We start from the raw sequence: 23,534 nt of genomic DNA, 5'->3' as shown, positions 1-23,534 counted from the left end.
TGCAAGGTCATTTATGTACGACACGAACAGCAACGGTCACAGTACACCTCCCTGGGACACATCTGGAATTACTCGTACATCCGTCGATGACTCTGGATCCACGATAAATACTGCATCTACCAGACTACCTCGATCCATGGCTTTGAGTATGTCATTTGAGAAACTACGTGGTGTGATATTTTGTTCGCATGACCTACGGTGTGTTATGGTTAAAAGAGGAGCTAACTCAGCCGAAGATTCAGTGCAGAATCTGACAAGATTCTATCATACCTGGAATATTTAACAATTTAAGCTGTTTCTCAACGCAGTTGACGTTAATATCTATTTGACTCATCTTCACAGGTGTGATATTTAGCAGAATGCTAAGGACACACTGTGTTTTAACTGACAAGAAATATGCGTGAGTATTTGAGCAGTACAAAGGACCTACGGCCACTGCAGCAACGGCAGGGGTACATTGAATTCCTTGTACTTACTGCCAGGCGTACAGAGGACCTACTAAAACAAACATCAACACTCGGCTTGAAGAATGTGAGAGAAATTGCCATCTGAGAAATATGGAGAAACAAGGCACTCCGAGATCATCGACCATCAAGTTCGAAATGTTGGTGACAACCAATGATTATTATGGGAGAAAAGTTTGAAAATACTGATTCCATTCACCAGTGCTTCTAGGCCGGAATATGGATTTTCCAATATGGCAGCACTAAACCCAAAAGTGGGAAAGTGAATGAGATTAGAAGATTGGATGACAATAGGATAGCATGGTTAATGGATATTTGTAGTTTTTAATTTTTGTGGTATGTAGCGTTCAGCACTCACAAATCAATCGTAAAGAGCAGTTCGATGTGCCTCTAAAAATTCTCGTGGGAAGCAAATTTGAACTCCTCCGAGGAACTTTAATTTTTTAAACGTAGGATACTATGTGACTTGACCGCGTGGCTCAATCGTTAGTGCTCGAGACTGGGAGTCAGTAGCTCGCGTCTCGCTTCAGTGTTTTTCTTTCGTTCAGTTCGAATACCTACGTCATTTAAATACAAAAGTCACTAAATAGGCGATAATTAACATACATATAATTTTTATGCGTATTACGTAGGAATTGAGAGGACACCCGACTCTAGGGAGCAACTCTTTTTATCTGCGTGTGTTTAGAAATTTTGCAGTCCGCACATCCGTTGGTTTAGTGCGTTGACAACTGTTCCCGGAACCGAGATCCCATGCTACTGGGTTGACGCCTACGCTAGTAAAATTACCCGTGCTGTGGTCCACAGCAACTCGACGACAAAAGATTTCTGTGAATTGCGCAACGGTTGGAAGGGACGCGACGTCTTTTGCAAGGGACCGCTAAACTGTAGTAGCATTTCAGAGTTCGTTGCCGAAGCAGCAGGTAGTATTTTGCAGCGCTGTGCGTGAAAATCTTCTAGTACGACAAAAAAATTAAAGTCGGACGTGGACGACGGCAAGTTGATTGCTCCTTTGGCGTTACAAGGTGTTGTTGAAGCCTCCTTATGCAGTGAAGGCTTAAGATTTTGGCATGAGAGATTCCCTTGTATGTTAATAGCACCTCCTAGCAGAAAATAGTCTCGTTGCACCATCATCACTGGCGGTAATTCCCGAAGAAAACCATACTACTAGCAGAAAACGTGTTCCATCATACATTACAGACTTCACACGGAAGAAAGTTTATACCATGTGGAGAGATAATTATGTTCAATTAATAGGACGAGAAAAATATTTTTAGTGGTATGTAGTAAGAAGTAGGAAGACGTGGATTTTTCATACAAACGATACTCATGTGTTAACTGGCATATATTTAATGTTCCATACTTAAATGACGTAGGTATTCGAATTGGATGAAAAAAGGGCGATAAATGACCAAAGTGACACTAACCGTCGTTGTTATCGCCGTCAACAAACTGTCCTACCTTTAATGAATTAAAGTTGCTTAGAGAACTTCAAAGTCGGTTTCTCGAGAATTTTTAGACTTGCATCTAACAGCTTTGGTAAATTGATACTTGATTTCTGAAGTTCATGCAGCATGAATATAAAAAAAATTACAAAAAATAGATTTACATAATTCTAATGTTTTATTTCCAATAGGGCCAGTAATTAAAATTTGTTATTATTTATTCAGTTTCTGTCACAGTTGCGTAGAATTTCTTCGTAGTGATTAGTTTTGAACGTTTGCGTTCATTCTCAACTCATTGCCTTCGGGAGTTGCAAAATCATTAAAGACAAAGAATGGCAGTTATTGGTTCAAATGGTTCTGAGCACTATGGGACTTAACATCTTAGGTCATCAGTCCCCTAGAACTTAGAAATAATTAAACCTAACTAACCTAAGGACATCACACACATCCATGCCCGAGGCAGGATTCGAACCTGCGACCGTAGCAGTGGCGCGGTTCCGGACTGAGCGCCTAGAACCGCGAGACCACCGCGGCCGGCAATGGCAGTTATTGCAACAATTATCAATATATCTTGTGCATTTTATTAGTTTTGTAACTGTTTGATCTTTTAAAAGCAAACTGGTCGTCTGACGCCCGTAGTATAACGACGCTATAACTTGAAAAGCAGCAACTGGTTGCGAATGCGCTTACTGCTGTCATACAAGTATTTTAAAGGCAACATCCCAGTTTTCATATTAACCGAATACGCATTACACCAGTTTTCATGATGTTTTGTGCGAAAAGATGGTTGAATAAATAAGTCTGGTAAAGATGTTAAGGCGATAGCTCATTGGGCTGGTGCTAACGTAATATGACTCCATTCGTACTGTTTGTTCATGTTATTATTTGCTTCATATCATAGCGTAACATTAGAACTACAATTGTGTAAGGCAAGATTTTTTAACGGAGATGTGTAAGGAGAAAATTAAAATGTAGATAATTCTTTATTGAGGAATGTAAGTAGCAACTGTGTCGGACTATTTATTTTAAGCAGAGTCAGCGTGTAAGACCAAATATTAACTTTGAAAGTGTGGAATACTATTGGCTACAAACGTAGGTGGCCACAACTAGTGACGTCTGTCGAGCCTCTGTAAGCACGCCTGTAGTAACGGCCTTCAGTATAAGCTAGTTGGTTAGATGTGACACTACTGTATTATGGTTATTGTTGTGGCGTAGCAAGACAGCCACGCCACTCGGAAGTAGCCGAAAGGCACGCGGTAAGCTCACGCAGGGTGGCGTGAGGTCTGAAACAGGATACGTAATGAATGCTATAAAGAAAAGTACGTAGCTGCTGGAATACTTAACTTTAATCCACAATTGGTGACATTGGTCTTGTTACTGTACATGCTTCATTAGATACATAGCAAAGGATAAATGGCGCCTTGCTAGGTCGTAGCAATTGACTTAGCTGAAGGCTATGCTAACTATCGTCTCGACAAATGAGAGCGTAATTCTCAGTGAACCATGGCTAGCAACGTCGGCTGTACAACTGGGGCGAGTGCTAGTAAGTCTCTCTAGACCTGCCGTGTGGCGGCGCTCGGTCTGCAATCAATGATAGTGGCGACACGCGGGTCCGTCGTATACTAATGGACCGCGGCCGATTTAAAAGCTACCACCTAGCAAGTGTGGTGTCTGGCGGTGACTCCACAGTTATTCCACATCTGTTGTGCAAATCTGTTTGATGTAGATGTCTTGGGAGTGTGTCGGTGGAATCAGGCTCTAAGAGCCATTTGAAATGCAGGTTTTTCTTATTCTATAATTGCACTACAACGAGCTGTGCACACTACATTGACAATTACTGTTGTAATAATTTGAATTCTCTGTATTTATTAATGTTGCATCTTTCGTAGGCAGTGGTTGGAGAATGAACGTTAAAGTTCGAAGCTAATCACCACCAAGAAATTCTGCGCAACTGTGACTGAAACTTGAATAAATAATAATTTAAAAAGGCGATTGCCTCGTGATGCCCTTGTGAGACCAATCAGCACAAAGTATTCTAGAAGTAAGTTGTACCAGTGGCTTCACTGCCTCACTATTTCTTTGCTGAAAAACATGTTAATTTCATTTGTTTGAACGCCTCCTAAATATTTCTTATCTTTCGACATTTTAAAAACAAGGCTTTTATTACTCCAAAGATTGGTTAGGTGTTAAACTTAGTTGGGGGTGGCCTGCAACGCGTTTTTTTCCTATGCCGATCTCTCCAATCTCAGAGTAGCTTTTGCTCCAACGTCATCAATTGTTTGTTGTACTTATTACAATATCTGTCGTCCTCTACAATTTTTGCCCCTATGACTCCTTGTAACAGCATTCCCCGATGCCTTAACACATGTCATATTATCCTGTCCCTCCTCTTATCAGTGTTTTCCGCAAGTTTCTTTCCTTCGACCATTCTCTGGAGAACCTCCCCATTTCTTATCTTATCAGTCTAGTCTATGGCAGGAAATTTTAAACGATTCGATTCTCTTCTTTATCGGTTTTCTCACAGTCCGTGATTCACTTTCATACAATATTGTACTGCAAACGCGTATTCTCAGATACCAGTTTCTCTGAAGTTATCCAATGTTTAGTATTACTATCCTTCCTCTGTCGGGAGATGTTCTCTTTGCTTGTAGTAGGCTGCGTGTTATGGCCTCTTTACTTCTTTCGTCAAGCGTTATTTTGCTTTCACAGTACCAGAATTCCTTCACATCATCTACCACGTGGTCCCCAATTTCGGCATTAAGTTTCTTGCTAATTTCATTTCTGGTATCCCTTAATACTATCGTCTTTATTTTATTTACTTTCAAATTGATCCTGCAGATCATGCCACTGAAGTCTGGTAATTCTTTCTGACTTTCACAGAGGAATTCAGTATCATATCACGTCATTCGCGTGATAAACAATTTAAACTTCATTTATTAATTCATTTGTTGGCGTACCAACTTTGACGAAGTTTTGAGTGGTCATAGCACCAGGTGTTAAAGGTGCCTCTCGCAGCTCTTATTCAGCCGACAGCTAACACTGCAAACTGATTAGGTAGCTTCAGTAAGGGCAGAAGCTGAACTAACGAATTAACGACCGCGCCTCGTATCCCCCTCTCCTGCTTACTAGGCAGATGCGCTCAGCGCTACACCATCGTACCACTGTGCCTATCACGGCTTCACCAAGTACCACAGTCCACTGCCCTCCGTAACACAAACTTCATTTCAGCCCATTGCCTCTTTCTTTAATCGTGAGTACTGCCGAGGCTCTCCGGGATCAAGTCCCGAATGTGGCACAAATTTTAATTCATTACTTCAGCTTCTGTCCTTATTGAAGATAAAGCTGAGACTCATATGTCTTTAATCGTGAGTACTGCCGAGGCTCTCCGGGATCAAGTCCCGAATGTGGCACAAATTTTAATTCATTACTTCAGCTTCTGTCCTTATTGAAGATAAAGCTGAGACTCATATGTCTCCAGGCAAATGGAATTTCATCAAATCAATGATTATTCAGCCTCTGTAGCTGTCACACTAATGCAAAATTTATTTATCCTTCTACAGCCCACCTAATCGTATCGTATATCTCTGCTGAGTAATATTAACGTTTCTTCAGTCCAGTGCCTTTGGCAGTAAGTACTGTTGATGAACTTATGAGAAACATTCAGTTTGCTTAAAACTGACACTGAAAACTAAACATTTATTTAATTGATCACCTAAAATGAAGTATTTTTCTCATAAATAAACGTAAGATACAAATTTTGTAGCTTAGCATTTGATAATTACTTTAGCTGACATTGATCCCTTTACCGTTATCATATTTGTAACATACAACCGTAAAAGTTCTCACTTACTTCCTCAGTTTCCAGAATAATATTCTTAAATTAATCACAAAGTGTACCTCTCTCCGATTTTTAAAGAACCATCATGAATCTTTTATTTTATTTTGTACGCATCCCCTTTGAAAAATTCACTTCCACTGTGCGTTATTTCAAAGATTCCGTTGTTATTTGTTCCGCCGAATTCTTTTCGAAATACGTGTGGTTCATATTTGGTTGTCACTGGCTATTGCGCTATCCTCTCTTAATTAATCTAACAATTTTGTTTCGAAACCTGGCTGAAAAGGCAGAGAGATTCTGGTCGTGTGTGAAGTATCCTAACGGTAAAACACAACCAATGCCTTCTCTGCGCTCTAGGAATGGAAATACTATCGATGACAGTGCTGCCAAAGCCGAATTACTAAACACAGCCTTCCGAAATTCCTTCACCAAAGAAGACTAATTAAATAACTTAATAAAAGCAAGTCCTACGGTCCAGATTGTATACCAATCAGGTTCCATTTAGAGTATGCTGATACATCAGCTCCACACTCAACAACCACTTACAGCTCTTCGCTAGACGAAAGATCCGTACCCAAAGACTGGAAAGTTGTACAGGTCACATCAATATTCAAGAAAGGTAGTAGAAGTAATCCACTTAATTAAAGGCCCATATCGTTAACGTCAATATGCAGCAAGATTTTGGAAGATATATTGTGTTTGAACACTATGAATAATTTCAAAAAGAACAGTGTATTATACACGTTAACACGGATTTACAAAACATCACTCCTGTGAAATGAAACTGGCTCTTTACTCACACGAAGTGTTGAGTGGAATCGATATGGGATCTGAAATTAATTCCGTATTTTTAGAACTCCAGAAGGCTTTTGACACCGTATTTCACAAGCTATTTGTAATAAATCTGCGTGCTTATGGATCATCGTCCGAATTATGCGACAGCAATTGTGATCGAGTGAAGCAGAAGTGATTTCTGGCGTTCCTCAACGCAGCGTTATAGGCCCTCGGCTGTTCTTACCTAAATAAACGATTTGGGAGACAATCTGAGCAGCCGTCCTACGTTGATTGCAAATGGTGCTGTCGTTTATCGTCTACCAAAGTCACCAAAAGATCAAAATAGACTGCAGAGCGATGTAGAAAAATATATGTATGGCGAGAAAATTGGCAGTTGACCCAAAAAATGAAAAGTACAAGGCGCACGATAAATCAGTCGAATCTAAAGGCCGTAACGAGCAACTAAATTTGGAAAGCACACATAGAAAATGTTGTGGGGAAGGCGAACGAAAGACTGCGATTTACTGGGAGAACATTTAGAAGATGCAACGGATCTACTAAGGAGACTACCTACACTACGCTTGTCCATCCTCTGTAGGAGTACTCCTGCGCAGTGTGGGATCCTTACCAGATAGGTTTAACGGAGTACATACAAGAAGTTCAAAGAAGGACAGCACATTTAGTATTATCGAGAAATAGGGGAGAGAGTGTCACGGACATGATAAAGGATTTGGAGTGGAATAATTGAAACAAAGGTGTTTTTCGTTGCGGCGTACCTTCTCGCGAAATTTCGGACACCAACTTTCTCCTTCGAATGTGAAAATATTTTGTTGACGCCAAACTACATAGGGAGAAACGATCATCATAATTAAATAAGGGAAATCAGAGCTCGCACGGACAAATATAGTGTTCGTTTTTTCCGTGCGGTGTTCAGGAGAGGAATAATAGGGAATTACTGTAAGGTGGTTCGATGAATGCTCTGTCATACACTTATCCATGTATCCTTGTAATGCAGATTTAGATGTTTGCTATACTCTGCTCTGCTGCGGCGCTCGCAGATCGCTCCTGCTTCACGTGCCAGCAATATCTTACACTGTAGTCTCCGTGACAGAAAAAGAAAAGAAAGGAAAAAAGTTCAGAATCTAAGTTGAGCTCCAGCTTATATTCGTCACTGACGTCTCTGATTTTAAAAAAATCAAAAAGACGAAAAGTTTCACATAATATTTAGGTACGCCTGGGCAGAGTATGAGCTGAGCTGAATATCATTTGTACGCTACTGGCCATTAAAACTGCTACACCACCAAGATGACGTGTTACAGACGCGAAATTTAACCGACAGGAAGAAGATGCTGTGATACGCAAATGATTAGCTTTTAAGAGCATTCACACAAGGCTGGCGCCGGTGGCGACACCTACAACGTGCCGACATGAGGAAAGTTTCCAATCGATTTCTCATACACAAACAGCAGTTGACCGGCGTTGCCTGGTGAAACGATGTTGTGATGCCTCGTGTAAGGAGGAGAAATGCGTACCATCCATCACGTTTTCGATTTTGATAAAGGTCGGATTGTGGCCTATCGCGATTGCGGTTTATCGTATCGCGACGTTGCTGCTCGCGTTGGTCGAGATCCAATGACTGTTAGGAGAATATGGAATCGGTGGGTTCAGGAGGGTAATACGGAACGCCGTGCTTGATCCCAACGGCCTCGTATCACTAGCAGTCGAGATGACAGGCATCTTATCCGCATGACTGTAACGGATCGTGCAGCCACGTCTCGATCCCTGAGTCAACAGATGGGGACGTTTGGAAGAGAACAGCCATCTGCACGAACAGTTCGACGACGTTTGCTGCAGCATGGACTATCAGCTCTGAGACCATGGCTGCGGTTACACTTGACGCTGCATCACAGACACGAGCGCCTGCAATGATGTACTCAACGACGAACCTGGGTGCACGAATGGGAAAACGTCATTTTTTCGGATGAATCCAGGTTCTGTTTGCAGAATCATGATGATCGCATCCGTGTTTGGCGACCTCGCGGTGGACGCACATTGGAAGCGTGTATTCGTCATCGCCATACTGGCGTATCACCCGGCGTGATGGTACGGGGTGCCATTGGTTACACGTCTCGGTCACCTCCTGTTCGCACTGACGGCACTTTGAACAGTGGACGTTACATTTCAGATGTGTTACGACCCGTGGCTCTACCCTTCATTCGATCACTGCGAAACCCTACATTTCAGCAGGATAATGCACGACCGCATGTTGCAGGGCCTTTCTGGATACAGAAAATGTTAGACTGCTGCCCTGGCCGGCACATTATCCAGATCTCTCACCAATTGAAAACATCTGGTCAATGGTGGCCGAGCAACTGGCTCGTCACAATACGCCGCCCACTACTCTTGATGAACTGTTGGTATCGTGTTGAAGCTGCATGGGAAGCTGTACCTGTACACGCCATCCAAGCTCTGTTTGACTCAATGCCCAGGCGTATAAAGGCCGTTATTACGGCCAGAGGTGGTTGTTCTGGGTACTGATTTCTCAGGATCTATGCACCCAAATTGCGTGGAAATGTAATCATATATTTGTCCAATGAATACCCGTTTATCATCTGCATTTCTTCTTGGTGTAGCAATTTTAGTGGCCAGTAGTGTACTGATATGGTGCCCTGCTTACTGCGGTGAGGCTGGGAGAGCTGACACTGTGACTGTGGTCAGGTTCCAGTGGAGCTGGTGCTGGCGCTGAGCAGCCCTGCTGCCCTGAGCGCCTGGATGTGGAGGAACGGCACGCAGCTGTGCCGCGACCTGTACGCCCTGCCGCAGGTGCAGCAGCTGCTGCGGTCCGCCGACCACTACGACCTCGTCATCGCCGAGGTGTTCTTCGGCGACTGCGTGCTGGCGCTCGCGCACAAGTTCCGAGCGCCGCTCGTGGGCGTCATCTCCTCCGTGGCTCTGCCGTGGGCGCACGACAGGGTGAGTTACCTTTCATCTTTCTTTTTGCCTAATGACTCTCGCAGTACGTGCACTAACAAGGGAACCTCCCCATCGCACCCCCCTCAGATTTAGTTATAAGTTGGCACAGTGGATAAGCCTTGAAAAACTGAACACAGATCAATCGAGAAAACAGGAAGAAGTTGTGTGGATCTATGAAAAAAAAAAGCAAAAGATACAAACCGAGTAGCCCATGTGCAAGATAGGTAACATCAAGGACCATGTGCCCTCAGGAAATCCGTGGTCCCGTGGTTACCGTAAGCAGCTGCGGAGCAACAGGTCCTTGGTTCAAAGTGAAAAGTTTAATTTCTTTATTTTCGCAAAGTTATGATCTGTCCGTTCGTTCATTGACGTCTCTGTTCACTGTAATACGTTTAGTGTCTGTATTTTGCGACCGCACCGCAAAACCGTGCGATTAGTAGACGAAAGGACGTGCCTCTCCAATGGGAACCGAAAATATTTGATCGCAAGGTCATAGGTCAACCGATACCTCCACAGGAAAACGCGTCTGATATACTCTATACGACACTGGTGACGGCATGTGCGTCACATGACAGGATTATGTTGTCGACCCACCTAACTTGTACACTTGGCGAACGGGTAAAAAGATTCTTCTACCTTCCCCGATTTAGGTTTTCTTGTGGATGTGATAATCACTCCCAAAGAGTGATGAAAACATAAGAGCTTGTCACATAAACTGCAACAAATGAATGCAATAGTTTCACAGTCGCTCAGTTTTCCCTGTGCTCTGTCAAAACATATGTTTTTAACGTTTTCAAATATTTTCGTGTGTAGACCGTCAAATCCTGCACATGTCCAAGCAAATCTGAACATGTCCTGGTATTTTGGAGAGCGAAGTTGATTATGTGTGAGTGCCTGAACTTTCATAATTGTCTTAGAATAAAAAATTTAGCTTTTCACTCGAGGGAAGACTTATGTTATTAGCTGAGCGCAATGCTGCTTCATTACCTTCGATAACAATATACCTCGTCCTGAATCGTGACCAGAGATGCAAGGAGAGCACGTCGCCGACGCATGCCGACGGCCGCTCAGTACAACCGTCCACTCGCTACAACTCCTGCCGACTGACTGCTACTGCCGACAGAGTGCAACTCGCAACTGAACACTCGCGCGGTCAAGCGCAGACTAGCCACGATAAATAACTCTCTGGTCAGAGATTCTGTCATGCCTCGCCATCGCTGGCAATGAATACATATGAAACGTACGCGTTTCACCTCATCTGCAACTACGCCATACTCCCCAAGCCACTGCCGACCGGAGTGGCCGAAAGGTTCTCGGCGCTGTAGTCTGGAACCGCGCGACTGCTACGGTCGCAGGTTCGAATCCTGCCTCGGGCATTGATGTGTTTGATGTCCCTAGGTTAGTTAGGTTTAAGTAGTTCTAAGTTCTAGGCGACTTATGACCTCAGAAGTTAAGTCCCATAGTGCTCAGAGCCATTTGAACCATTTTTGAACCCCAAGCCACCTCATGGTGTGTGGTAGAACGTACTTTTTGTACCACTAACTGAGCCGTCCAGCCCTGATCGACTCGCTAATAGCGTGTGTCCTGCTGCGTTCGCCACAGCCATAACCAGTGCCATTGGCTCTTCCTCGGAAGCAACAGTGGTCTCGTAAATCAAGGACTTTATGTGACCCTCCCATGTCCCATTGAAACGGGCTTCGCCGTACGATAACATTACGTCTAGCTATACCGAAAATGTCGTTCACTAGCAGTACACTAAAAATGAAATGTACGTAAAACTTGTATTATGTACAGTACTAAATTATAACTACTATGTAATAAATTGTACAGTATGGACAAAGCCTCCCCCCATGAACCATGGACCTTGTCTTTGGTGGGGAGGCTTGCGCGCCTCAGCGATACAGATAGCCGTACCGTACGTCCAACCACAACGGAGGGGTATCTGTTGAGAGGCCAGACAAACGTGTGGTTCCTGAAGAGGGGCAGAAGCCTTTTCAGTAGTTGCAGGGGCAACAGTCTGGATGATTGACTGATCTGGCCTTGTAACACTAACCAAAACGGCCTTGCTGTGCTGGTACTGCGAACGGCTGAAAGCAAGAGGAAACTACAGCCGTAATTTTTCCCGACGGCATGCAGCTTTACTGTATGGTTAAATGATGATGGCGTCCTCTTGGGTAAAATATTCCGGAGGTAAAATAGTCCGCCATTCGGATCTCCGGGCGGGGACTACTCAAGAGGACGTTCTACGGATCGGAGCGTGGAATGTCAGATCCCTTAATCGGGCAGATAGATTAGAAAATTTAAAAAGGGAAATGGATAGGTTGAAGTTAGATATAGTGGGAATTAGTGAAGTTCGGTGGCAGGAGGAACAAGACTTCTGGTCAGGTGACTACAGGGTTATAAACACAAAATCAAATAGGGGTAATGCAAGAGTAGGTTTAATAATGAATAGGAAAATAGGAATGCGAGTAAGCTGCTACAAACAGCATAGTGAACGCATTATTGTGGCAAAGATAGATACGAAGCCCACGCCTACTACATTAGTACAAGTTTATATGCCAACTAGCTCTGCAGGTGACGAAGAAATTGAAGAAATGTATGATGAAATAAAAGAAATTATTCAGATAGTGAAGGGTGACGAAAATTTAATAGTCGTGGGTGACTGGAATTCGAGAGTAGGAAAAGGGAGAGAGGGAAACATAGTGGGTGAACATGGATTGGGGGAGAGAAATGAAAGAGGAAGCCGTCTGGTAGAATTTTGCACAGAGCATAACTTAATCATAGCTAACACTTGGTTCAAGAATCATAAAAGAAGGCTGTATACATGGAAGAATCATGGAGATAATAGAAGGTATCAGATAGATTATATAATGGTAAGGCAGAGATTTAGGAACCAGGTTTTAAGTTGTAAGACATTTCCAGGGGCAGATGTGGACTCTGAACACACACTATTGGTTATGAACTGTAGATTAAAACTGAAGAAACTGCAAAAAGGTGGGAATTTAGGGAGTTGGGACCTAGATAAACTGACTAAACCAGAGGTTGTACAGAGTTACAGGGAGAGCATAAGGGAACAACTGACAGGAATTGGGAAAAGAAATACAGTAGAAGAAGAATGGGTAGCTCTGAGGGATGAAGTAGTGAAGGCAGCAGAGGTAAAAAGACGAGGGCTAGTAGAAATCCTTGGGTAACAAGAAATATTGAATTTAATTGATGAAAGGAGAAAATATAAAAACGCAGGAAATGAAGCAGGCAAAAAGGAATACAAACGTCTCAAAAATGAGATCGACAGGAAGTGCAAAATGGCTAATCAGGGATGGCTAGAGGACAAATGTAAGGATGTAGAGGCTTATCTCACTAGGGGCAAGATAGGTACTGCCTACAGGAAAATTAAAGAGACCTTTGGAGAAAAGAGAACCACTTGTATGAATATCAAGAGCTCAGATGGAAACCCAGTTCTAAGCAAAGAAGGGAAAGCAGAAAGGTGGAAGGAGTATATAGAGGGTCTATACAAGGGCGATGTACTTGAGGACAATATTATAGAAATGGAAGAGGATGTAGATGAAGATGAAATGGGAGATACGATATTGCGTCAAGAGTTTGACAGAGCACTGAAAGACCTGAGTCGAAACAAGGCCCCGAGAATAGACAACATTCCATTGGAACTATTGACGGCCTTGGGAGAGCCAGTTTTGACAAAACTCTACCATCTGGTGAGCAAGATGTATGAGACAGGCGAAATACCCTCAGACTTCGAGAAGAATATAATAATTCCAGTCCCAAAGAAAGCAGGTGTTGACAGATATGAAAATTACCGAACTATCAGTTTAATAAGTCACAGCTGAAAAATACTAACGCGAATTCTTTACAGACGAATGGAAAAACTAGTAGAAGCCGACCTAGGTGAAGATCAGTTTGGATTCCGTAGAAATATTGGAACACGTGAGGCAATACTGACCCTACGACTTATCTTAGAAAATAGATTAAGGAAAGGCAAACCTACGTTTCTAGCATTTGTAGACTTAGAGAAAGCTTTTGACAATGTTGACTGGAATATTCTCTTTCAAATTCTGAAGGTGGTTGGGGTAAAATACAGGGAGCGAAAGGCAATTTACAATTTGTACAGAAAGCAGGTGGCAGTCATAAGAGTCGAGGGGCATGAAAGGGAAGCAGCGGTTGGGAAGGGAGTGAGACAAGGTTGTAGCCTGTCCCCGATGTTATTCAATCTGTATATTGAGGAAGCAGTAAAGGAAACGAAAGAAAAATTCGGAGTAGGTATTAAAATCCATGGAGAAGAAATAAAAACTTTGAGGTTCGCCGATGACATTGTAATTCTGTCAGAGACAGCAAAGGACTTGGAAGAACAGTTGAACGGAATGGACAGTGTCTTGAAAGGAGGATATAAGATGAACATCACCAAAAGCAAAACGAGGATAATGGAATGTAGTCGAATTAAGTCGGGTGATGCTGAGGGGATTAGGTTAGGAAGTGCGACACTTAAAGTAGTAAAGGAGTTTTGCTATTTGGGGAGCAAAATAACTGATGATGGTCGAAGTAGAGAGGATATAAAATGTAGACTGGCAATGGCAAGGAAAGCGTTTCTGAAGAAGAGAAATTTGTTAACATCGAGTATAGATTTAACTGTGAGGAAGTCGTTTCTGAAAGTATCTGTATGGAGTGTAGCCATGAATGGAAGTGAAACATGGACGATAAATAGTTTGGACAAGAAGAGAATAGAAGCTTTGGAAATGTGGTGCTACAGAAGAATGCTGAAGATTAGATGGGTAGATCACATAACTGATGAGGAGGTATTGAATAGGATTGGGGAGAAGAGAAGTTTGTGGCACAACTTGACCAGAAGACGGGACCGGTTGGTAGGACATGTTCTGAGGCATCAAGGGATCACAAATTTAGCATTCGAGGGCAGCGTGGAGGGTAAAAGTCGTAGAGGGCGACCAAGAGATGAATACACTAAGCTGGTTCAGAAGGATGTAGGTTGCAGTAAGTACTGGGAGATGAAGAGACTTGCACGGGATAGAGTAGCATGGAGAGCTGCATCAAACCAGTCTCAGGACTGAAGACCACAACAACAACAACAACATGGACAAAGACCACATGCACAACAACAGGTAGAATACTCTCTGGGCAGTTGACAAACTCAACTAAATGGCATGTAAACAAACCTGCAGTGTAGTGGATATGGGACATCTGTCGATTGGTGAATACGTAATATCGTAGTCAGTGGCGCCGAAAATGAGGAAGATTTGGTAGCTGGGGTCATAGTTGCAGTGCGGCTGTATTTATCGTACGAGAGCGAAACTTGGTAGATATGCTAATGTGTTACTATGAAACCGGTTTCGCTACTAAATAAATAAATGAAAACATAATTAAAATTATGGCCAGCATGTACAGATCTGCCGCAGTGCAAGAAAGACGTATAGAATTATTTCCATACCTATTAGATTGCGGAAAGGTCAAATAAGTGAGAAAGGCATAATCTTGATTTTATTATTTACCCTGTTTCATGAAAACAGTGCTTCCCAAACTGTTGCTCTCTTCAAAAGCAGAAATCACAAGTTGTAGAAGTGGGTCTCTATAACGTGCTGACGACACGACACACCTGACAGACTCTGAGCGAATTCTGTTAAAAGAAGAACGGACCGAGAATAAAGATCCTTCTGAGTCCACACCTGACAGTCACATACCGCAAACGCAATCGCTTTTACATCTACATCTACATCCTTACTCTTCAAGCCACCTGACGGTGTGTGGCGGAGGGTACTTTGAGTACCTCTATCGGTTAACCCTTCTATTCCAGTCTCGTATTGTTCGTGGAAAAATAAATTGCCGATATGCCTCTGTGTGGGCTCTAGTCTCTCTGATTTTATCCTCATGGTCTCTTCGCAAGATCTACGTAGGAGGGAGCAATATACTGCTTGACTCCTCGGTGAAGTTATGTTCTCGAAACTTCAACAAAAGGCCGTACCGAGCTACTGAGCGTCTCTCCTGCAGAGTCTTCCACTGGAGTTTATCTATCAGCTGTGTAACGCTTTCGCGATTACTAAATGATCCTGTAACGAAGAGTGCTGCAATCTATTGGATCTTCTCTATCTCTTCTATCAACCCTATTTGGTACGGATCCCACACCTGTGAGCAGTATTCAAGCAGAGTGCAACACGCGGTCTAACAGTACTCCAAATTCGACAGTTCTGTGTATTTACTGCACCTTGTAGTGTAAAATGTGCCTCGTCAGCCGCGCGGGATTAACCGAGCTGTCTTAGGCGCTGCAGTCATGGACTGTGCGGCTGGTCCCAGCGGAGGCTCGAGTCCTCCCTCGGGCGTGGGTGTGTGTTTGTCCTTAGGATAATTTAGGTTAAGTAGTGCGCAAGCTGAAGGACTGAGGCCTCAGCAGTTAAGTCCCATAAGATTTCACACACATTTGAACTTTTTTTTTGTGTGTGTGTCTCGTCACGCCATAGAATAATGTCTGCCCACATGTCATCAACTTCGATCTGTGGCAGAAATCGAAGAGAAAATTCAGAACCTTGCTGCGGATCACGGGGTTCAGTTGCTGCACCGTCTGGATCTTGTATGGATAATATACAGGGTGAAAAGTATTTAAACCGACAAACTCTGGGAGGTTGTAGGGGACATCTAAACAAATATTTTTCCCTGATGTCATTTTTTCCTATGAGAATTATTTAAACCGGTGGAGGCCGTATTACGCTCTTCAGTTGTTACAGGCCGTATTATGCTCTTCAGTTGTAGGCAACTTCTGTCCACCAGTGTAGTAGTGCATTGTCTCTGTTTACTAATGGACCGATACACCTGGAGTGAGTACATTGATATGGTTGGTGCGTACTACGTAGCTGCAGAGCGGGTTTATCAACTACCCGGTCCCTACAAGACAACGCACGTGGTTCCAACATGATGGGGCGCCGGTATTTCTCAGTCGTCGTGTGCGTCGATTCCTGGACCGACGGTTCCCAGAAACGTGGATTGGCAGAGGTGGTTCTGTACCATGGCCTGCTCGATCCCAAGATACGTCCCCTGTGGACTTTTTTTGTGTGGGGAGAGATGCGCAACCTTGTTTACGCAACTCCTGTTGCATCAGAAGAGGGTCTGGTTGTCCGGATAGTAGCAGCAGCAGGAACAATTCAGGATACTCCTGGGGTTTTTGCCCGTGTCAAAACATGATCCGTCGGTGTAACCTTTGTTTACGTGTCAATGGAGGCATATTTGAAAATCTACTGTAATTGAAATTGGGTTGTGTTAATGTGTTGTCTCTTGATCATAAAAAAATGGAAAAGTGTTTGTTGGTTTAATTAATTTGCCGCCAGAGAAATCTTCCTCTACCGGTTTAACTACTCCTCATACGAAAAAATGACATTAGGGAAAAATATTTGTTTTGATGTCCCCTACAACCTCCCAGAGTTTGTCGGTTTAAATACTTTTCACCCTGTACGTCGCAAAACTTTCGGCATTGTTGACCATTGTATGGTGACAATGCACAAGCACTAGCGCTACACGGGGCATGTGCTGCGTGGCCAGTACAGCAACAGCAACAGCAGCCTCGTCAACAACTTCCACCGGGACAGGACGTCTTCCTCTTCCAGGTGCCACACAAAGCTCTCCCGTGTTTTCAACTTTCATTATCATTTTCTTTAAACCATTAAATGACATGGGGCCTGTCAGACCTTTTAGTCGGCGGTGTTCTCTCAATGCAGCGTTGTAATTGCTACTGCTCACATAAAAATATTTTCATTAACAGCGCACGGTATCTCTTCTCGACAACCATACTGTTCACTCACGTTATGTCTAGTCAAATGACAACCTGGAAGTCATACCGCGATACTAACGGTGTACAGCGCCAGATTTGCGCCTGGTGCAGAAAATTAGAACTAATTATATTCAAACTTAAATCGGTTCCGCATTAACTCACTAGCATATCCGCCAAGCTTCGCTACCCTACGATAATTACAGACCACAGTGGACATCCGTGAGTAGCTGCACTTCAATTATAAACACTCGGTATTTTGCGTGAAACAGGAAAACAGCTAAACTGAACTGCCTTGATCCCCACTACAAGTTAGTTACACACTGTACATCCAAAAATGACATTGGACGTCCTCTCCGTTTTTCCGTTGCGAAGTGTAAGTTAGAATTAATGTCGTGCAGAAAATATACAAATTCTGAGAATTCATTTTCTTCGTGAGGCCATATAACTAAGTTACATCAGATTCAATAAGTAAGGAAGTAAATGTCTCGACTACACGTGGCGCGCACTGAAACATGGCAGTGTGCTGCGAACGTGAATAAAGTAGAACTCAAATCGTTAAAGGGAGTGGAGCGGTGCGCCGTAAAGAGTCCCAGCTGCCTTTCACAGCACAGACAGGCTACACTTGCGAAACCAGAGCTGACGAAGGAAGGGTCGTGCCCACCGCGAGTCCTTTCTGGTGTCGTGGGAGTCCAACTCGAATTCCGGAACCGGCGGATGTAACGCTGTGAGAGCAGGTCGAGAGTTGTGCACGGATAGCCCAGCCTCCCGCCAATGGTAACGGTCCTACGTTCGAGTTCTGGTATGGTACACAGTTTTGATTTGCCAGGGAGTTTCGCCTAGAATCGACTTCAAACTCCAGCAGTCCTTGCTGTGCGAAACTACAGTTTTGGTGTGCTACAATCCTTTGTGTGTAGCTTCCAGATTATCTCAAAGGAAAGACATTCTACACAGTACACTAGGAGAACACCCATTAGAGAACCAAAGCTAAGAAGCAGAACTTTACCCAAGCTAACAAATGTAGGAACACGCGAGCCAGTCCTGGCGCTATGACTTATCTTACAAGGGAAGATTTAGTTATAAGTTGGTACAGTGGATAGGCCTTAAAAAACTGAACACAGATCAATTGAGAAAACAGGAAGAAGTTGTGTGGAACTATGAAAAAATAAGCAAAATATATAAACTGAGTAGTCCATGTTGAAGATAGGCAACATGAAGGACAGTTTGAACTTAGCAGTGCCGTGGTCCCGTGGTTAGCCTAAGCAACTGCGGAGCGAAAGGCCCTTGGTTCAAGCCTTACCTCGATCGAAAAATTATATTTTTTATTTTCAATTTATGTCACAAACTCTTATGTTTTCATCACTTTTTTTGGGAGTGATTATCACATCCACAAGGAAACCTAACCAGGGCAAGGTAGAAGAATATTTTTACCCATTCGCCAAGTGTACAAGTTAGGTCATCACCTTTTTTGGGAGTGATTATCACATCCACAAGGAAACCTAACCAGAGCAAGGTAGAAGAATATTTTTACCCATTCGCCAAGTGTACAAGTTAGGTGGGTCGACAACATATTCCTGTCATGTGACGCACATGCCGTCACCAGTGATGTATAGAATATATCAGACGTGTTTTCCTCTGGAGGAATCGGTTGACTATGGCCTTGCGATCAACTGTTTTCGGTTCCCATTAGAGAGGCACGTCCTTTCGTCTACTAATCGCACGGTTTTGCGGTGCGGTCGCAAAACACAGGCACTAAACTTATTACAGTGAACAGAGACGTCAGTGAACGAACGGACAGATCACAACTTTGCGAAAATAAAGAAAATAAATTTTTCGCTCGAGGGAAGACTTGAACCAAGGACCTCTTGTTCTGCATCTGCTCTCGCTAACCACGGGACCACGGCACTGGTCAACTTACAGTCTCCTTGATGTTGCCTATCTTGCAGATGGACTACTAAGTTTGTATATTTTGCTTATTTTTCGATAGTTCCACACAACTTCTTCCTGTTTTCTCGATTGATCTGTGTTCAGTTTTTCAAGCCCTATCCACTGTGCCAACTTATGACTAAATCTGAGGGGGGTGCGATGGGGAGGTTCCCTTGTTAGAAGTTACGTTAAGGAAAGGTAGCCTACGTTTACAGCATTTGTAGACTTAGAGAAAGCTGTTCACAGTGTTGCCTGGAATATTCTCATTGAAATTCTGAAGGTAGCAGAGGCAATAACAGGGACCGAAAGGCTATTTACAATTTGTACAGAAACCAGATGGCAGTTATAAGAGTCGAGGGGCATGAAAGGGAAGCAGCGGTTGGGAAGGAAGTGAGACAGGGTTGTAGCCTATCCCCGATGTTATTCAACATCTATATTGAACAAGCAGTAAAGGAAACGAAAATAAAATTTGGAATAGGAAATTTATTTATTTAATCATATGGCTAGGGCCCCCGTCGAGCAGGCCGTTCGCCGGGTGCCGTTCTTTCAATTTGACGTGCAGTCGATGAGGATGATAGGACGATGATGAGGAGGACAGCACAACACCCAGTTCCTGGACGGAGAAAATACCCCGACCCAGCCAGGAATCGAACAACCCGGGCCCAGGCGATTGACAATCCGTCACGCTGACCATTTTTTTTTTTTTTTTTTTTTTTACAAAGTCTCGTTCGTTGTGTCTGCTAGGGGCGGACGTCGCAAGACACCCGTTTCAGTTCGTCGTTGCTCCATTAACTCAGTTTTTTATTACAGAGGGCAGCTAACCCTCTGACCGAACACGCTGGTTACCGTGCCGGTGACCATTCAGCTACTGGGGGCGGACGAAATAGGAAGTCAAGTACAGGGATAAAAAATGAAAACTGAGGTTTGTCGATGACACTGCAATTCTGTCAGAGACAGGAAGGACTTGGATGAGCCGTTGAACGGAATGGACGGTGTCTTGAGAAGAGGATAAGAGATGAACGTCAACAAAAAAAACAAGGATTATCGAATTTAGTCAGATGAAATCAGGCTATGGTAAGGGATTTAGATTAGAAAATGCGACACTTAAAGTAGTAGATGAGTTTTGCTATTTGGGCAGCAAACTTACTGATGATGATCGAAGTAGAGAGGATGTACAACGTAGACTGGCGCTGGCAAGAACAGCTCTTCTGAAGAAGAGAAAGTTGTTTACCGACGAATATAGACTCAAGTGTAAGGAAGTTTTTTCTGAACCTGCTTGGAGTGTAGCCATATACCGGCCGCGGTGGCCGATCGGTTTTAGGCGCTTCAGTCCGGAACCGCGCGACTGCTACGGTCGCAGGTTCGAATCCTGTCTCGAGCATGAATGTGTGTGATGTCCTTAGGTTAGGTTTAAGTTGTTCTAAGTTCTAGGGGACTGATGACCTCAGATGTTGAGTCCCGTAGTGCTCAGAGCCATTTGATTTTTGTAGCCATGTATGGAAGTGAAATATGGACGATAAACAGTTTAGACAAAAAGAGAATGGAAGCTTTGGAAATGTAGTCGTACAGAAGAATGCTGAAGATTAATTGGGTTGATCACGTAACTAATGACGAGGTACTGAAAAGAACTGAGGAGACAAGAAATTTGTGAGGTACAACTCGACCAAAAGAAGGAATCGGTTCATAGGACACATTCTGACATCAAGGGATCACCAGTTTAGTACTGGAGGAAAGTGTAGGGGCTGAAAATAGTAGAGGGAGACCAAGTGAGGAATACGGTAAGCATATTAAGAGGGATTTAGGTTGCAGTAGTTATTCGCATATGAAGAGGTCCGCCCAGGATAGAGTAGCAAGCGGAGCTGCATCAAACCAGTCTTCGGACTGATGACCATGTTGTTGTTGTTGTTGTTGTTGTTGTTGTGGTCTTCAGTCCTGAGACTGGTTTGGTGCAGCTCTCCATGCTACTCTATCCTGTGCAAGTTTCATCATCGCCCAGTACCTACTGCAACCAACATCCTTCTGAATCTGCTTAGTGTATTCATCTCTTGGTCTCCCTCTACGATTTTTACCCCTCACGCTGCCCTCCAATACTAAATTGGTGATCCCTTGATGCCTCAGAACATGTCCTACCAACCGAGCACGTCTTCTAGTCAAGTTGTGCCACAAACTTCTCCCGAATCCTATTCAATACCTCCTCATTAGTTATGTGATCTACCCATCTAATCTTCAGCATTCTTCTGTAGCACCACATTTCGTAAGCTTCTATTCTCTTCGTGTCCAAACTATTTATCGTCCGTGTTTCACTCCATACAAATACTTTCAGAAACGACTTCCTGGCACTTAAATCTATACTCGATGTTAACAAATTTCTCTTCTTCAGAAACGCTTTCCTTGCCATTGCCAGTCTACATCTTATATCCTCTCTACTTCGACCATCATCAGTTATTTTGCTCCCCAAATAGCAAAACTCCTTTACTACTTTAAGTGTCTCATTTCCTAATCTAATTCCCTCAGCATCACCCGACTTAATTCGACTACATTCCATTATGCTCGTTTCGCTTTTTTTGATGTTCATCTTAGATCCTCCTTTTCTAACATTCTGTGTGGTGTCTGTTTGTTCTATATCGTGTCTCCCTACCACTTTCGCGCAACTACGCTCTGAGCGTGTTTTTTAGGGAATTGACTAGTTTGAACCTGGGACCTGTTGCTGGTAAGGAGACGTCAGACCACACATGACATGTAGAATTCAGAAGAGTTCAGTGAGACTAGCGATGATATAACCAAATACTTAATGATTTCAGCGTCAGCTCCACTGCACTCCCTGTAAAAGAATCTTAATACTAACTAAATTTAGTGGGAGGGGTTCAAGGCTTTCCTATTTTTAGTTAGCTGGTAAAATAACGTCGAAAAAGCGGTTAAGTTTACCATTGGAAATTTTATTCTACTCACAATACATTGTTTATAAATTGCACTATTGATAAAAGGAAATGTTTTATTACAGGATGGTAAAAACCAACTGCGTTCAACAAAAATGTGAACCAATATTCCCTGAATGGGTTTCCAAGTTCTACAATGGACCGAAGGATGACCTATGCCATATCACATCTATAATCTAGGTTTAAATTAAGTTTCACAAAAGAGAAAACTATCAAAATAGTCTACAATGACCCTCAATTATATTTAATTACTTATCTAACTTGTCGTAAATTACAGTGGCTGATGTGGCTTCTCAATAACTATATAACGGAAAAATCATCGCTTTTCAGATTTTTACTTCAAGTGGCAAATGTGAACACCATGAGCTTCAATTGACGATCGACACTAGTATTACGCAAGAAGGGGGTGTAACAGATGAGACTTCTGCAGTTCTGAGTGAAGCTTTATGCGCTGTTATGCGGCAGGCGCCGTCTCGGAAGCAACACTCTCCTAACTTCTCCTTACTACAATTTACCGAAGTTGGTTTAAAAAAAACTATCTGGCTGTGTTTTCATCTGACCAATCAGGGTCTCAATGTTAACCTTAAGCTCCGCCTACAAAAATTCTGTCTATCCAATGAGAAACGTAATACTTTTCGTGGTGGGGCAATGTTTTTAAAGTTAGCAACGTAACAGAGACGCGAAAAAGTCTCACGCTAAAACTTGCAGCTGGTGTGGTCCTTTTAGTGTTATCGTAAGATCTATACTCTTCTTCTGGAGGGCTCTATCTTTTAACATGGGCTGGGGGGTGGTCCTGACGTAACAGACGCGAAAAAGTCTCACGCTAAAACTTGCGGCTGGGGTGGTCCTAGCGGTTAGCTGGCGATGTGGGTGTCCGTCCCTTATCGTAGGGCCTTCAGCTTAACACGGTTCAGCTCTCAGCTTCTGTTCTCGTTTCTCCCCTCGGAACTGCGTCTGTCTCACGGTGGGAAGGTATGACATGCATTTAGGTATTCCTGTGTTAATCTGTGGTATTCCATTTGCTGACTCGTTACTCGTATTACTTTGGTTAATTTAATGTCACGATTTATGTGACATACTACTGGATTTGCTTCTCAAGTCAGGGTTTTCATGGAAGGTGTTGGATTTGCCTGACACCTTACACTTTCAAGACACTATCCATTCCGTTCAACTGCTCTTCCAAGTCCTTTGCTGTCTCTGACAGAATTGCAATGTCATCGGCGAACCTCAAAGTTTTTATTTCTTCTCCATGGATTTTAATACCTACTCCGAATTTTTCTTTTGTTTCCTTGACTGCTTGCTCAATATAGAGATTGAATAACATTGGGGATAGGCTACAACCCTGTCTCACTCCCTTCCCAACCACTGCTTCCCTTTCATGTCCCTCGACTCTTTTAACTGCCA

The 23,534-nt window shown here is 43.2% G+C and overlaps 1 protein-coding gene across 1 annotated transcript in view; it reads left to right on the top strand.

The window, feature by feature from the left end:
- The window catches only part of LOC124798744 (UDP-glycosyltransferase UGT5-like), an 83,643-nt gene that overhangs the window by 5,384 nt on the left and 54,725 nt on the right, over nt 1-23,534 (top strand). Inside the window, exon 2 of the mRNA XM_047262272.1 lies at nt 9,237-9,491. Coding sequence (XP_047118228.1) covers nt 9,237-9,491 — 255 coding nt within the window. The remainder of the gene's footprint in view (nt 1-9,236; nt 9,492-23,534) is intronic.

This window comes from Schistocerca piceifrons, chromosome 5 (genome assembly GCF_021461385.2).
Source record: "Schistocerca piceifrons isolate TAMUIC-IGC-003096 chromosome 5, iqSchPice1.1, whole genome shotgun sequence".
In the NCBI taxonomy this organism is placed as follows: domain Eukaryota; kingdom Metazoa; phylum Arthropoda; class Insecta; order Orthoptera; family Acrididae; genus Schistocerca; species Schistocerca piceifrons.
The sequence above is the reverse complement of the archived record's forward strand: the minus strand, read 5'-3'. Positions and strand labels throughout refer to the sequence as shown.